General features: G+C 34.5%; 1 protein-coding gene across 1 annotated transcript in view; it reads left to right on the plus strand.

The window, feature by feature from the left end:
- The first annotated feature begins 1,378 nt into the window (after positions 1-1,378).
- LOC145684559 (coagulation factor IX-like) overlaps positions 1,379-15,144 on the plus strand; it is a 31,933-nt gene continuing 18,167 nt past the window's right edge. Inside the window, exon 1 of the mRNA XM_081756952.1 lies at positions 1,379-1,646. Coding sequence (XP_081613078.1) covers positions 1,427-1,646 — 220 coding nt within the window. The 5' untranslated portion in view covers positions 1,379-1,426. The remainder of the gene's footprint in view (positions 1,647-15,144) is intronic.

A 15,144-nucleotide genomic window follows, 5' to 3' on the forward strand; every position in this document is an offset into this window, starting at 1 on the left:
TCACGTGTTATCGAAAAATTCTCTTTTCCCCTTTCGCTAAATTTACCGACGAAATTTCCCTAGATTATGGAAATTTCCCTCGAACTGTGAACACTGGACACCATTGTTGGAGTAAACTCAGCGTCTGGAATATCGCCTTCATATACAATGCAACCTATTGTCTCCATGGAAGGCAAATTACTTTCCCCTCTTCTTATTGTCTTACGTCAGCCAATTGGTCACATTGTGGAAAAGCAACTTATTCGACCTCCAAACATGTAACATCTTTCAAATTTAGTAAAGTGGACAAAAATATTCTTGAACAATGGCGAGATAATTGTCTCACTCCTAATGTTGAAACGAAATGTTGCCTAGTCCTTGATTCATTTTCACTTCCGGATAAACATGAAATAGTAACCATTCTGTCTGATGCAATGTCGTAGGTCCAGCCTTTAGATGTGTAATTCTACCGTCAATGTAAAAGTTTTGCCAATCTATTTTGTAAGCGAGTTAAGCTCGATCATATTAATATAGACCTCCAGAACCGTAATGTTATTATCAATCTTCACGCACTTATTCATAATCATTACAGTACTCCAATATCCAATAACATGATTAGGCACTCCTGGAGAAAAGCTGCATTTCCCGTTAATTGTGATTTCTTTGATGCTCCCGACAATGTTATCTAGCAAACTAAAAATTCGAGTTGCTCATCTCCCAAATGCAGAAATATCGTGTATATTTATGCTTATAGAATTGGTTCATAAAGTCTCATAAGCACGTATAATTTCCCTGCGTGGGCTGCAGCAATTAGCCACACTACACATGGGCCTCTGCACTACTTTCTATTTGATCAATATATGTGAAGTGCCTGGCATTTAACATGCAAACTTGCAAATGGTACAAGATACTGTAAAACTCACTACACCAGTGAATTTCCGATAAAATTTGCATGAATTTGATGTATCACTTGCATCTATTTCCATTTGAAAAACCGAAAGTTGAATCCAATATGGTGGATCCAAGATGATGACCGGGGTGTGTAACATGTGTCGGATAAGCAGTACTTGATCCAATTTGTTTTGCATATGCCCATATTCGTGTCCAGTTACATCTAAAGAAACTAAAAGCAATTTTGCGTCCTAGCAATATAGTATTTAATGATTGCATTCTAGATTTATGGAGGCTCATAAATTGCAAATTACTGGTATGGGGCGCTAAAATTAGTACAATACACATTGGGCCGCGATGAACTTTACATTTGAATAAATTTTACACGAATCTCTCGGGGACACTTCACGAATGTACCTTGTCAGTATCAATTTGGTTCCTGAAATAACTAAGTTCAGATAGATGTTATACCTTTATTGTATATATACTAAAGAAGGCGTATACTATAAAAATGTAATAGTTTCTCTCGTTTCCTTTCAGTCGATTCCTGGATGATATGGATGTAGTGCTGGGAGCCCATAATGAATTTCATATGGAAAGTAATGTGATAGTGAGAAATATATTAAAAACTATAATACATGAAAAGTTTGAAGTTCGACCAACTCATGATCTGCATGACATTGCACTTGTTTTACTGGACGAAGTGGTTGAGTTTAGCTGGAAAGTGAATCCTGTATGTTTACCTTCTATATCCATTGGAGAACGAGGAGAGAAAGGTAATACTTCTCAACACTATTATTCCATTTCTTATAATCTCCCTCTCTTACTTATAAAATCTAGTTACTGATCCTATTTAGTTTAATTGTTTGATCAACTCCCGGTAGTTATCGAATTAAAATCAGCGACTTGCAAAACTGGCATTCAGTATGCTTTTATTTAATTAAATAAAAATATATATTTAGGGATTAGATGATTAGAAATTAGATTTCTGGACTTTCCGCAACAACAACATGTTAGCCTGTTATGTAATAGTGATGACGTCCCTCGGTAATCAAACTACCAGTGAATTGGAGGGAAAGAAAAGATTGGGAAAGGAAAGAAACGGCCTGCTGCCATTGTGTTAGGTACCATCCCGGTGTTTGACTGGTGTGAATGATGAAAATCCAGGAAAACGTCAATCAGATTGACTGGTCTGAAAAAGCTTTTACACTTTCTCGACCGAGTGTCCCCATCGGGAATCAAAAAAATATTTTGTCTGGGTCATCATCTTTAATAAGTAAAAATATAAATAATGCGATTGAATGATATTGATCCCCGAAATACAAACAAAAATAGTGTAGGTTTTCGAGAAAAGCCATCTTTTTGGGGATGTAGAAGGATAAAAAGAAAATATTACCATGTATAATACACACTCTCACATGTATAGGGGGAAGGATTAACCCCTACTGAAAAGTGTAACTTTTTAGATACTTAACCAATTTTCATGCAACAAAAAGCATTTTGTTCCTTACCATGATAGAATTGTTAGGCATTGATATCGTTTCAACTACGCACCACCATTATCCACCAGTTTACGTAAACGGTTGGGGTTGTTGGCGACAGACTTCTGCAGATATTCTAGCTGTATGTTTGCAAGAACTTGGCAAATTCGCTCCTTTAATTGATCAAGAGCTTTTGGTTGTGTGCTATAAACTTCCTCTTTCACTCATCTCGAGACGAAGAAGTCGTATTGCGTTACGTCAGGACTACTTTTTGGCCATTCGAGGTCACAGCTCCCAACCAGCGTTCTAGAAAATTGATGTTAAGCCCGAGAGAAGACTTCCATCTTGAATAGAGATTAGGTAGTTGCAATTGTCCAACGCGAATACAATACCTTGAACGTAATCTTCAAGCATATCAAGGTACCGTTCTACATTCATTGTATCCCGAATGATATATGGACTAACAACTTTCGTGAATGTTATGCCGTACCACAGTGTGATTTTGGGCGATGTTCGCTTCAATCACCATTACCCTCGGGTCATCTTCTGCCTATAATAACAATTACGCCGATTTATAAACCCCCTAACATAAAACACGGCTTTATCTGATCACAATTATTGCCTAAACGATTAGATCAGTCTTCATATCGAATATTATCTTCCCATATTCCAACCGATGATCAAAATCTTCCGGCGATAATTTCTGGCAGTAATGTAATTTTCATGAACAACATTTCAATTCTTCCTTCAGAACAGCAAGGATTGTGTGTCGGTGAGATGCCTGTCTTTGTAATTTCTAAGGACTTCGTGTGAGCATTTCCTGAACTTCTTGCACATTTACCTCCGTCCTGGAAGTTGAGTTGTGACTGCGTCTGCTAATATCTGCCATAGAACCTGTGTCCAGATTCAAATCACAATTTCTTATTGCCTTTGCATCTAACGAGGCACCCAGGCATATCAAACTTCGCCACCATCTCTTTGCTTGTACCACGGACTGCTATACTTCGTACCAGAATGAAAGCTGAGCCCACTCATGTAAGGTTAGTCGTTGCGTCATGGTTCGCCAGTGATATCTGTAATCACATAAATGAGGTATCATGTAATTAATTTTATCATTATAAGGAACAAAATTATTTTTGTTTCATGAAAACTGGTTAAGTATTTAAAAAAAGTTATCAACAGTTTCCAATAGGGAGTTCTACCCATCATATATATATATATATATATATATATATATATATATATATATATATATGGAATAGGTTTAAGTATAGTGAATAGTTTATAACGTCTCTACAGAAAGATACGGAGATCAAATCCTGCAGCCTATTATCCCGAATAAGGTTTCGCTGATATTTTCCCTCATTTCTTTAATTAAAATTGTGAGATAGAACCTTTTTTGTATATACCCTGGACAATTTTCCTTTTTCCATGTAAGATTGTTGATAACAATGAAAAATGGAGGCATAGTTTTAAAATGTTATTCACTAATAGCTATAGCAAATAATACATGTGCATTTATTTCTTACTGGAAATGTAATAAATACAGAAAATAATAACTACATTAAACAAAACAAAATATAATTGGCATTCCCAATTTGAACAATTAAATATTTCATGCCATTCAATTAAGATCTTGAATTTCCTATTTCTAAAACATTACTAACACTCGTATTTGCTCAGTAATGAACAGTCTCAACGTTTGTACTAAATAATTTGTTAGCACAATTAAGACAAATTTTCATTAAATATTAAATAAATCTCCAGTTATGTCATTGCTGTTAAACGTGTTACGTATCTATATTATAGCAAGTTTATCATAGAGAATGCAGTTAACTTTTAATAATAATAATAATAATAATAATAATAATAATAATAATAATAATAATGAGAAAATGTATGTCTGTATCTGTTATAATCTTTTCGCATAGAAAAGGGGTCTTTAGAAAAATAAATTTCGTACACAGATAGATTTTAACGAGATCTAATTCTGTACGAAGCATTTTTTTTTATTTTGGGGCCATGGGAATCGGGTAGGTGAAGCGTTCCGCATGTTGTTATTTCTATTATTATTCGTAGAACGGCTTACATTATGCAACCCACATTTTTAGTTGTGTGGCGTTGCATAACATCAGAGGATAAGCGCCCGATTAATGAAATTGTTGTAGAGAAATGCTTTAAAGGCGTTTTTCTTCCTCTCTTTTCATCCAGGTTCTCAATTATTATCGCGAACTTTAGGTTCTTATTATTTTATCCAGGTTCTGAACTAATATCAGCAACAACATGCGCTTGAAAGTAGTACTATCAACCATGTTCTGTAATTTTTTAAAAAAATGTAATTAATGTTTTGTATTGTCTTGTTCCTTTGTAATTTTACTTTAAAAAACAGTATGAAGACTGTGTAGCGTGGACTTAGAATGTAATATTTAGTTTGCAGTATCAGAACTGGTGATACCAGCATTTAAAAACAGACTAATATCCTAGAATTAGGTAAAAGAAAAAAGAAATATATGCAAATTACATAGTGATATGAGAAATATCCCCGTAAAGTTTTGGAGTTTGCTACATCAAGTTATAGAACAGATTTTATCCCGAGGAACAGTTAACAGATAGATCCAAAGTAGGTTAAATCTGAGATCATTGTTTAATGATTCACTTTTTCTTCTTATTTTTTTAAAAGCCAATTACGTTATTGAATAAAATTTTTAATGAATCAACATAATAGTATCACCATTCTTTGAGGTCGTAAAGCCCAGTGATTCCTTGCATCCAATGTCCTTGCAATTTTAACTCAATTACATATCAATGTACGTAGTTGAAATCTTTCAGTTTACATCTCACGGTTGTCAGCTAAGCTAAAGAAGATAGTGATGAGAAATAAATTCAATGGTGAAATGACAAAATTGGGAAGAAACGGGAGAACCCCGAGAAAACCCAGGAACACGGTGTTTGTCCTACACAAAGTTCACTTGGCGAGAGCTGGGATCGAACCAGACACACCAGGGACAAGAGGTGAACCCTCTACCACTGAGCCTCCGTGGTCCCCATTAATGTGTTTAAAAGGAACAAAAATGTTTATGACAGCACTACTCTACCATTTGTCGAAGAACAGGTCTACGAGTTTAAACCAAGTTCTACAACTTGGATGGAACTATTAAGCTTCAGGATGTAGAAGTCATGAAACGTATTAATTTGTCGAAATCTTGAGTTTAGTTCACAACAAAATACAAAACTTCTGTTTTCGACTATCAGCGATCGAAAATAAAAAGATTTATTGGAAACCCACGGCTGAAATTTTCTGCAGTCGATTCTCTAGAGGCGTTTTTTTTTAAACGTGTTTATGCTGTGACAAAATTTATCATCATTAACAGGAGTGACGAACATCACAAGGTTATTGTTAATACCAACTGAGGCAGAATTAAAGGTCAAATGAACCTTGATTTTTGAAAAATGCTTGTTTGATACAGCCACTGGGGGAATTTTGTATATAAAATTTCAAAATGCTGTAACTTCCACGTTCATAAAGTGTTATATCGGCTCTTCGAAGTTAAACAAAAGAAATCATACAAACAAAACAAATTGTAGAATTAATGGTAGTCAACATATTGTACAAACCTTCCCGATAAAACAGTTCTAGTTTTTTTCTTTCTTATACGTATAGGTGGAATGTTTTTGGGGACACTTATTGTTTCATAGATCGTTATAGTTTGCTATGTAAAGTTAGGTTTTACAATGCGGCCTTTGCTTTGTTTTAAAAGGAAAAGCGTTATTGTTAAAAAAAAAAAAGATAAGAAAGATAATAAACAGATAATGCATTTACAAATAAGCACACAAACATAGGAAAGAAGATTTTGTCAGAAATGAGATTCAAACCTGTTTACCTGTCGATACTAATGAAGGGGTGGATTTTCCAGTGTCTTTTCCTTTTAGCTTAACTATATATAAAAACTCGAACTTGATTAGTTTTAGGACTAGATCATAAAATTGAAGGTATAGATTAAGAATTAAAGATTAGAAATACCAAACACAAAAGAACTAATTAATCATGACTTTGCAGTATTCCAATATTCACTTGTATCAATCGATACAAAACTCTCATCAAACTTTCAATTTATAGCCATCAAACCAGATTCTCTACGTAGGAAATATCTTCTAATAACTTCCTTTATATGTATTGCATTTTGTTCTGTTTCCTATAGAACTTTACCACATACTCGTAGTAAAAACTATGTCCAGGTGAATAGAAATGAACAAATCTTATGTATAAAAACCACAACGGCGAAAGCAAGTGAAGTAGAAATTACTGTTGGACGTGTACAACAGGAGATCATATATGCTGCAAACGAAATGTCTCCAACTATAATACACTAAGTGACATATAATATAGAAGTCAGACTAAATACAAGTCTGAATTTGTCGTCTACTTTAACTAATTCTGCACATGCATGGGAAATATTTCAAACCATTTTTAGCACATTACGCTAATACCAGCTAACACAAAATGGTTCTTAACGTTATCCATTCATCACAGGAATGTTAACATTTTAATGTTTAAATGTTCAAACGAAACCGACATATTATGCGCATTGACACTGATATTTAAAAAATACAGAAAATACTTTCATTCATTTATTTAAAAGGTATAAGTTAAGTATTGTACTTTATGCTACCGCTCAAGCATATAAAAACAATGTGAGAAAGAGAAATCAGAATATGCATAAAATGAAAGTCTGTTGGTTTGTCACCGTTTTATATTACATGCTATAGCTTTCGGCTAGCTAGGAACTTCATCCCGAAACATCCACGTTTGCGTGATCTACGGCTCCGCACTCATATTTTATCCTTTGTTTCCGTTCTTCTCACGTCAAGAATGCGTTTTCTTCCATTATTGTTTGCAAAAAATTTAAATCTCTTTTCTTTTTTGAATGTGTATTTCAATCAAGCTCAAATGATGAAAACTCATGCCGGTCTAAATGTTCAAAACTTTATTTCAAATGGGTCACCCATTTTCTCGTGATGATGAGACTGACATGTGAGAACATCGAAGTCGTTTTTATATATTGAGAAAAAAATTCCCCCCCCCCTCCCCATTCCGTTAATAGCGGAATTCCTAGAAACGCTATGACATATGTTCACTTGTTTTGAATCAGTTTATATAAGTACTAAGTTTCATATTTCCTGTGCTTTATAGCATGTTTGAAATCTTATCTGATTCCGTGATATGGCCGTCTTATTACAACAATTGCAACTACCACCCCTTTTTTATTTTCTTCTTTTTTCTTCCCTTCTAAAGGAAGCATCGAGAAACACTGAAACATGTATTTAATTATTTTAAATGGAAAACCTAAATAAACAGTTTCATGTCTCTAACCTAAAGGCAATTCGAGATATCGCCATCATATTATAACAGTTGTAACCCTCATTCTTTTTCCTTCCCACATTTTGCGGCCCTTCTAGGGAAAATGTCAAAAACGCTGAAACACATTTTTAATTGTTTCAAATGAAATAATATGTAAATACCAAATTTCATGTCTCTTACCTTAAGGAATTTCAAAAGGTAGCCATGTTATTTTGACAACTGCAAACTTCTATCTTATTTTCTTCCCGCCTTCTTTTCTTCCTATGTAAGAAAATATCTTCACAAAAATTAACTGAAACACGTCTTTATTTCAACTGACAAATCCAGGTATCTAATTTCATGTCTCTAACCGTACAGAATTTTGAAACATGGCTATACTACTACAACTATTGTAGTCCCATCCTTTTTTCTTGCGTAGTAGAGGAAACATAAAAAACGGTGAAACACTAATTATTTTAAATGGGAAGCCCATATACTAAATTTCGTGTTCCTGCTTTTCAGATACTTGAAGATATGGCATTTTAATAAAATAATTTCCAATCGAATTTCCTAAAAATCCTTCCTTAGTGGTATCTTGCGCCACACAAATCCTATATACAACCTCAAAGACCTTCTCACTGCTACGGGCAAGAAGTCCAACCTCATAAAGAAAGGACTATTAGTTGTATTAGCATCATGTACAAAAAAAATGTGTAAAACTTTTGTAATAAAAAGGTAAGGGGAAAAAATACTCGGTGTATCGTTTCTACCATACATTACAGTACTCTTTAGTAACTTCAGATACGGTAAGTTTACTTCTTACTTCCTTATTTCAATCAGAGATGTCAGATTTCCTTAAATATACTTCCATCTATTACTCTCTGATGTTAATTTACCTAGCCTCCACTCGAATATGAGCTCATTGACAATGGAACTTCTTTCTCTTACTCAACCGCGTGCTCTCAGGTTGAGATCAACGAGCACAAAATCTGCATTCGCAAGTTGACACCACACTCATTGGTTTGAGTATGCAAATAATGAATATGTTATGCAACCATAATTACATTTTAGATTTGCCGGTTGCATATTACTTTATGGTGGCTGCAGTATCTCTACAATTGCTGGATTATGGGTATGAAAGTGATGGTGCCACAGAAGCCGCTCCTAAGGTATTTAGAAGAAGGAAAGCGGATTACGCATACCTAGGCGTGTAAACTTGTATCGGAGTTGTTATAATGTAAAAAATTTCTTGGTTAGAAAACAACGATATTTTCTATTTCGTTTAATTTAATGTTCCACGATAGACTAAAGTAGAACCTGTGAAATATATAACTGATCATAATGTGATCAATAGCAAAATCTAAACAATTATGTCCAAAGGAAAGCTCAATTTGAATTCATGCCCTGCCTTGTTTGCATTAGCCAGCAAAACGTTATAATTAACATAAAACTTGGGGCACGAATTCGTTCTACTCATCCATAAAGTGGTGTCATTATTCTTTGTGACAACACTGAATGCAAGTACAGATCTTTACTAAAACTCGGTATGCTTTTCGGTCTATTTTCTAAAAAAAAGATAAATTGTCTTGCTATTGGAATTAGAGTTCTATCTCGTAATTCTAGCAAAAATTATTATTGATAATTATAATCAAACAAATTTAAGAAGTGATGAGAATTTCATATTACTTAAATATTATAACGGAAAAGCTGCCATATCGGTAAATACACTTACACTTACACTTACTTATCGGTAATACTTAACGTGTGTAAAAAGCATCATATTACTTTACGTACTTTTTAATTGATTTTTGTAGATACTTTACTTTTTAATTGATTTTTGGCCAATGCAATGCTTTTGATAAGGTAATAAAATAAATTTTCTGTAGAAACACATTTGGTTGACTGAAACTGTACTGCTTGCTCAATTAACTGTTTTCGAATATAACGTTCTGTTTCAACACCGAGGCTCGGACTCGGACGTACAACGTAATTTGGGACTGAACTAACATTACATGTGTTTCCACCGCAAATTAAACATACGTTTCCCGCGTAAAAGACGCGCGAACTTGCATGTTGTGATATTTGAGCACATTTTCTTCGATACACCAACCTGTGAGCAGAGAAAGATGTAAAATGGTTGAAAGATACGAAATATCATCATAGACTGCAAATATATTTTGTCATTGATAAACGATTGACTCGCATAGAAAAACGAGTTCCCAGAAATGCAGTTATTTTAATCAGATTGTAACGATATCAGGTTATTCATAATTTCATCAAACATTAATAGAAAAGAATTTTCTGTAACACTTACATCGATAGAGAGAGAAAGAAACTAAATTATCTTTCAAGGAAAATCCCTTGGTAGTATAATGATTTGTTGATATGAGACAATAGCAGGAATATTGCAATCAGTAAACGAAAGCAGTTATTTTGATTTTGCTTCATTAGTTAATTTTGGAGTTTAACGAGGCTGTATGGGACATGGATCTATAGCTTAACGTGGAATCCTACACACATAAGTTCCTACTGGGAATCGAATCCAGATCTTCCATCACTGACGGCATGTACGTTAACAATATAGCTTTTCTTTACAATACCGAATAGAATTTTCCGTTATAGCTGCAGAGAGGAATTCCAGAAGATAAAGTCTATTTTTGATAGTATAAAAAAGGTGTATGTGAGAATTAGGGATGAATGCTCCCGTGTGCAGCTTCTGGGCCTAGATAGCGGGGATGAAGCGACGTAACTCTGAATCTTCTTAAAGAAGCTTATCAGTGCATTCCACTGAAGTTCACCACACGTTCAAGTCTAGAATTCGGCCTCTTTCAATAAACAATGTGACGAATTTTCATTACGATATTAAACCTATACGACTTAAGCTGCATTAGGATCTCAGAAAAACAATAGATATCTACGTCATAATTTCTGCACTGATAATACAGAAAAAAACATGAAATATATTCTTTCTCAGACTCACTCATTTTTAGCTGAGGATTAACTTTCTATGGTTGTAAAATGTTAATAGATACTTGTAGATATGAGGTGAACTGAAAATCCACATGAAGTCACAGAACATGTTTGAGATCCAGCGTAATGGCGAAAAATATGATGTAAGTGCCATCTTTCTTTGAAAGGCCCACAGTCACTGGAATGAGTAATTTAAACAAGTTCCAAGACTAACTGATGTTAACTTAAGAGAAAAAAGTAATGCTTAAAAGTTTCGACTATATGACTGTCCTACTCATCACAATTAGAAGCATGAGAGGAAACCTCAATTGAAATTTATTCCAAAGATGGATAGGATGTACAGAACAAGATTAAGATGAATTAAAGATTCAAGAAAGTAAAGCGATAGTTATCCCTCACAAGATTAAACCTTCTGTGAGTTCGATCCCTGGCCAAGTAAGTTTGTAATGGACGACATCTTGTCCGTGGGTTTTCTCGGGGTACTCCCATTTCTTCCCACATTCTCATTCCACCACCTCTTCCGTCATCATTCACTCACTTTAATCATAGTCTCCCTTGCCTAACAGGCATAATAATGGAACAATAAATTGAAAGATTTCATTTCATTTTAAAATCCCCTGTAACTTTTCTTATGAAATTTCTTGAAGAATACTTTAGGTATCTCAGTTCCCCCTCCTTCTTCAGGCTCCTTGTTCACTAACGCTGTGATTTTGACCGACTGGATATAATAGCATGCATGTGAAATGAATTAAATTATCGTACAGATGTGTAACGTATCAAGAAAGACATCGAACATCTCTGAAGTGCATGAAACGAAGTTCGTGAATATGCCGTTATTTCAGCAGAATAAAATTTTGTATCCGTTGCAGAGTTTGTCTTGAGAAATTTTAAAAATTTGGTTTGTCTCCAAATTATCATCATGCTAGCGACATTTCTTGCCGTCAGATAGGAGGCAGCGCAGTTAACGACAACTATTAACATCACTATAAAATATTATGAATTAGCGTGACTGAAAGACAGCAAGATAGGTGTCTTTCACTTGTTATAAGGATTATGAATATGTAAATATTTTTGCATAGAGGAAGCGTTACTCACGGACTGGTAAACTTTATGCAAAGTTTTACTCACGGACTGGTAAACTTTATGCAAAGTTTCACTCACGGACTGATAAAGTTAATGCGAAGCATTACTCACGGGTGGATAGAGTTATGCATAGCTTTACTCACGGACTGATATGATTTTAGATTTATAATAAAGGGTTTTGCATTAAATAAAGATGTACTGAATTACAATTAGTACTATTTCTTCTTGACTTATTAAATTTTGACTGAATTGTTATATCATTTTATAAATCTGTGCATGGGCAACAAAAGTAGGATATTCCTAAATTCATATTATGATATTCAAGAGGTACTTCTGTTCAAGTAACTAAGCTGGAAAATATGCAAGAAAACGTTCAAAGCTCCTTCATTTCTGAGTTGCAAGTCTCGTATATATGGGAAAATAAACTTTAGGACAATATAGTATAAATTTCAATATTTCTAGAGAAAGTGAACTGAAATTGTCAATTTAGTCATAGTTCGACTAAAAAACAATACTGAATTTATTGTCTGTTAAGGTATAGTGTCTTTTAGACCACCATGACTGTCTATATCAGATGTGGACTGTAGTTTAAAGTGAAATCCGGACTACCCCTATGTGTTGAATGTTCTCCTAACAGGAATCAAAATCCGAGACTACGTGTACCAAAAAGGCTCGCTAGCCACTAGACCAGTGGGAAAAGCTAAACTGAATGTAGAATACTGAAAGTATCAGTATATTAATTATTGAATCTGGAATTATCTTTCTGCAAAACATACCAATATAAAAATTACTATTTTGAAAATGATGAATTCGATAAACTTATCGTTTCCTAGCTGAATAATAGTTTCTCTATAATTTCTTCTACCACTTGTAATATCAATAATGTTTTCATTATTCAAACACAAAGTGGATTTTCCTACATATTGTGCACTTAGTATGCGGTAGTTCAAAATAGAGTCCGATTTCTTCTTTTCTCCGTGTTTTCATAAGTACAGTTGTCTCATTTGATAATGATTGTTTACTCTAAATTATAGTTAACACACAGTAGTTCAATGTTAAACTACTCACTCAAATTTAGACCAAAGTGTGTCTGGTTTAATCCCAGTCCATGCCACCCTTGTAGTAGAAAACACCATATTTGTGGATCCACAATGTCCCACTTCTTTCAAATATCTCCCTTCTCTCTAGATTAATAATCAGGAACACGCCAGTAGAACTTACAAGTTTGTAACGTTAGTAAGGACGTCTGTCACTCCACACCACAACTATTGAAGAAAAGAGAATGTTTAAGTTATTTAAAAAAAAAAAAAATAAGTAGCTAGATCGATTATCTCGGTCGAATTCCTTGATGGAAGATAAACAGTTAACACCTTTATGGGTAACGATGACTATCCATATCCTATTTTCTACTATTGAAAGAAAGCTGGTAAAAATTACACATTTGGCTGTTAGATGGCAGCAAACATTTACCAGATGAGGACATCTACCGGACAAAATTGAAACTTGATCATCACGGACATTTTGTTCATTTTTTACTTTAAGTCTACCTAACACAATAGCAGAATAATGGTCAAAATTACATTTTATTTCATTAGAAGCCTTACAGTTAGTGACAAACGTTTGAAAACTATTACATATCACTCTGAATTGAAGTGTAATGTAAAATAAAAAGTAAATATGGAGTAATATTCTTCATTAAGGTGTAATTCTACTAATATCGTTAGTGACAAAATTTCAATTACAAACATTTAAAAATAAAGATTAAGAGTTAGTGTAAATTTTAGGTTATTATATGTACCTTATTAAGCACATTGAATACAGCACAGCTCAAAAGATTTTCAAAAATCCCGGATATATTATGGACCCATTACTTTTCACAACTTTTCCGCCGTGTGTCCGGGCATACAATTTGTTCTAAAGCATAAAATTTGCCAACAGTCAGATTGGAATTTTAGAGGTACTACCGATGATATGTATAATCATAATTCTTAAAATGAATATTCAGAAAGGCAGTTTGTAAAAGCTATTGCCTAGTATAAAGAAAATTGGGAAGGTGAGGTAACATAAGTCATTATGTAGTATTTTTAAAGATGTAGGCATATGAGTTCAATGCAATGGCATATATACATAATATGAAATGAAATTTTTCATCTTAACATCCCCTGATAATACCCTATAGGCTAAGGGAGACGGTGATTAAGGCTGGTAAATGATGGTGGAATAATTGGTGGAATGAGGATGAAGGAGGAAACGGGAGTACCCCTAGCCAATACAACCTAAGTCACTTGCTAAATTACTGAATAGAATGAGTGTGGAACAGGTTCAATACCGTGGTCACTCAAGAATGAGGTCACAACATTGGGTGATATCAATAAAAATAACTACTCCTGAGAAGTCCTGCTCGAGAATCGAAGTAACTACACCTGGAGTAATCTCCTCCCTCAATTTCGTATCAATAAAACAAGCCACTACTCAGGTCTAGTCTGCTCCAGATTTATGAACGTTTACTCGCGCTTCCTCTGCACGTAGCACTGAGTCGTATCAATAAAAGAAGTAGTTACTCATTTCTTCCATCTGTTGGGCGGTCATTTCGTTGTGGGTAACTTCTGGCGCAGTATCCTAAACGCCATGGAAGGGACAAGTAGCAACGACAGTTTCAATTAAAGTGCATTTGTGGATATTATAAAAGTTCCAGTGGTACTTTCAAAGACACAGTTACCAGAAAGTAAACGAAGGAAAGCCGAAGCTTTGAAGGCAATTACAGTGAAATGCAACGAAACATCAAATACATCTACAAATGAGACACAAATCCAAAAGAGAATCTTTAATCCGAGCGAGCATTTAAAAAAAAAACTAATTTGAAAAAGAAAACGGGAAACAAGAAAGTAATAGTGAAACCATGGGAACGAACCTCTTGGAACTGATGGATGTTGATTGGAATCCAGCAATATCAAGATTAGCACGAAAGTGCATATCACGTGTTGTCCAAGGTCTTGTCCAAGATTGTTTGGCTTTAAGAACGAAATCAGACACTTGGTCCCTTTGTTTCCTTTTTTAAATAGTCCAGCCAGCCACGTCGTAAAGCACGTCTATCTGATTGCGTTTTCCACACCATACGTGTCCCCTTTCACTTTGGCATAAAAAAAATATACATTCTCATGTATACACCCTTCCTATCAGCGTTGAGTTGAGTTGATTTCGAGTTTAATGTCCTTTTCAGTAGCGAGGCTATATGAGACGGGACCCACTGATTAACTTGGAATCCGAACCATATGAGCTCCCGCCGGAAATCGAACGCGGGTCTCCCATGCCAAAGGCATGTACGCTATCCGCTTAACCACGAAGGAGCTCTTCCTATTAGCGTATTCGTCTCCAAAATACTAGGTTTCTTTATTGCCACGT

This window comes from Thermobia domestica, chromosome 5 (assembly GCF_964235325.1).
Source record: "Thermobia domestica chromosome 5, izTheDome1.hap1.1, whole genome shotgun sequence".
In the NCBI taxonomy this organism is placed as follows: Eukaryota; Metazoa; Arthropoda; class Insecta; order Zygentoma; family Lepismatidae; genus Thermobia; species Thermobia domestica.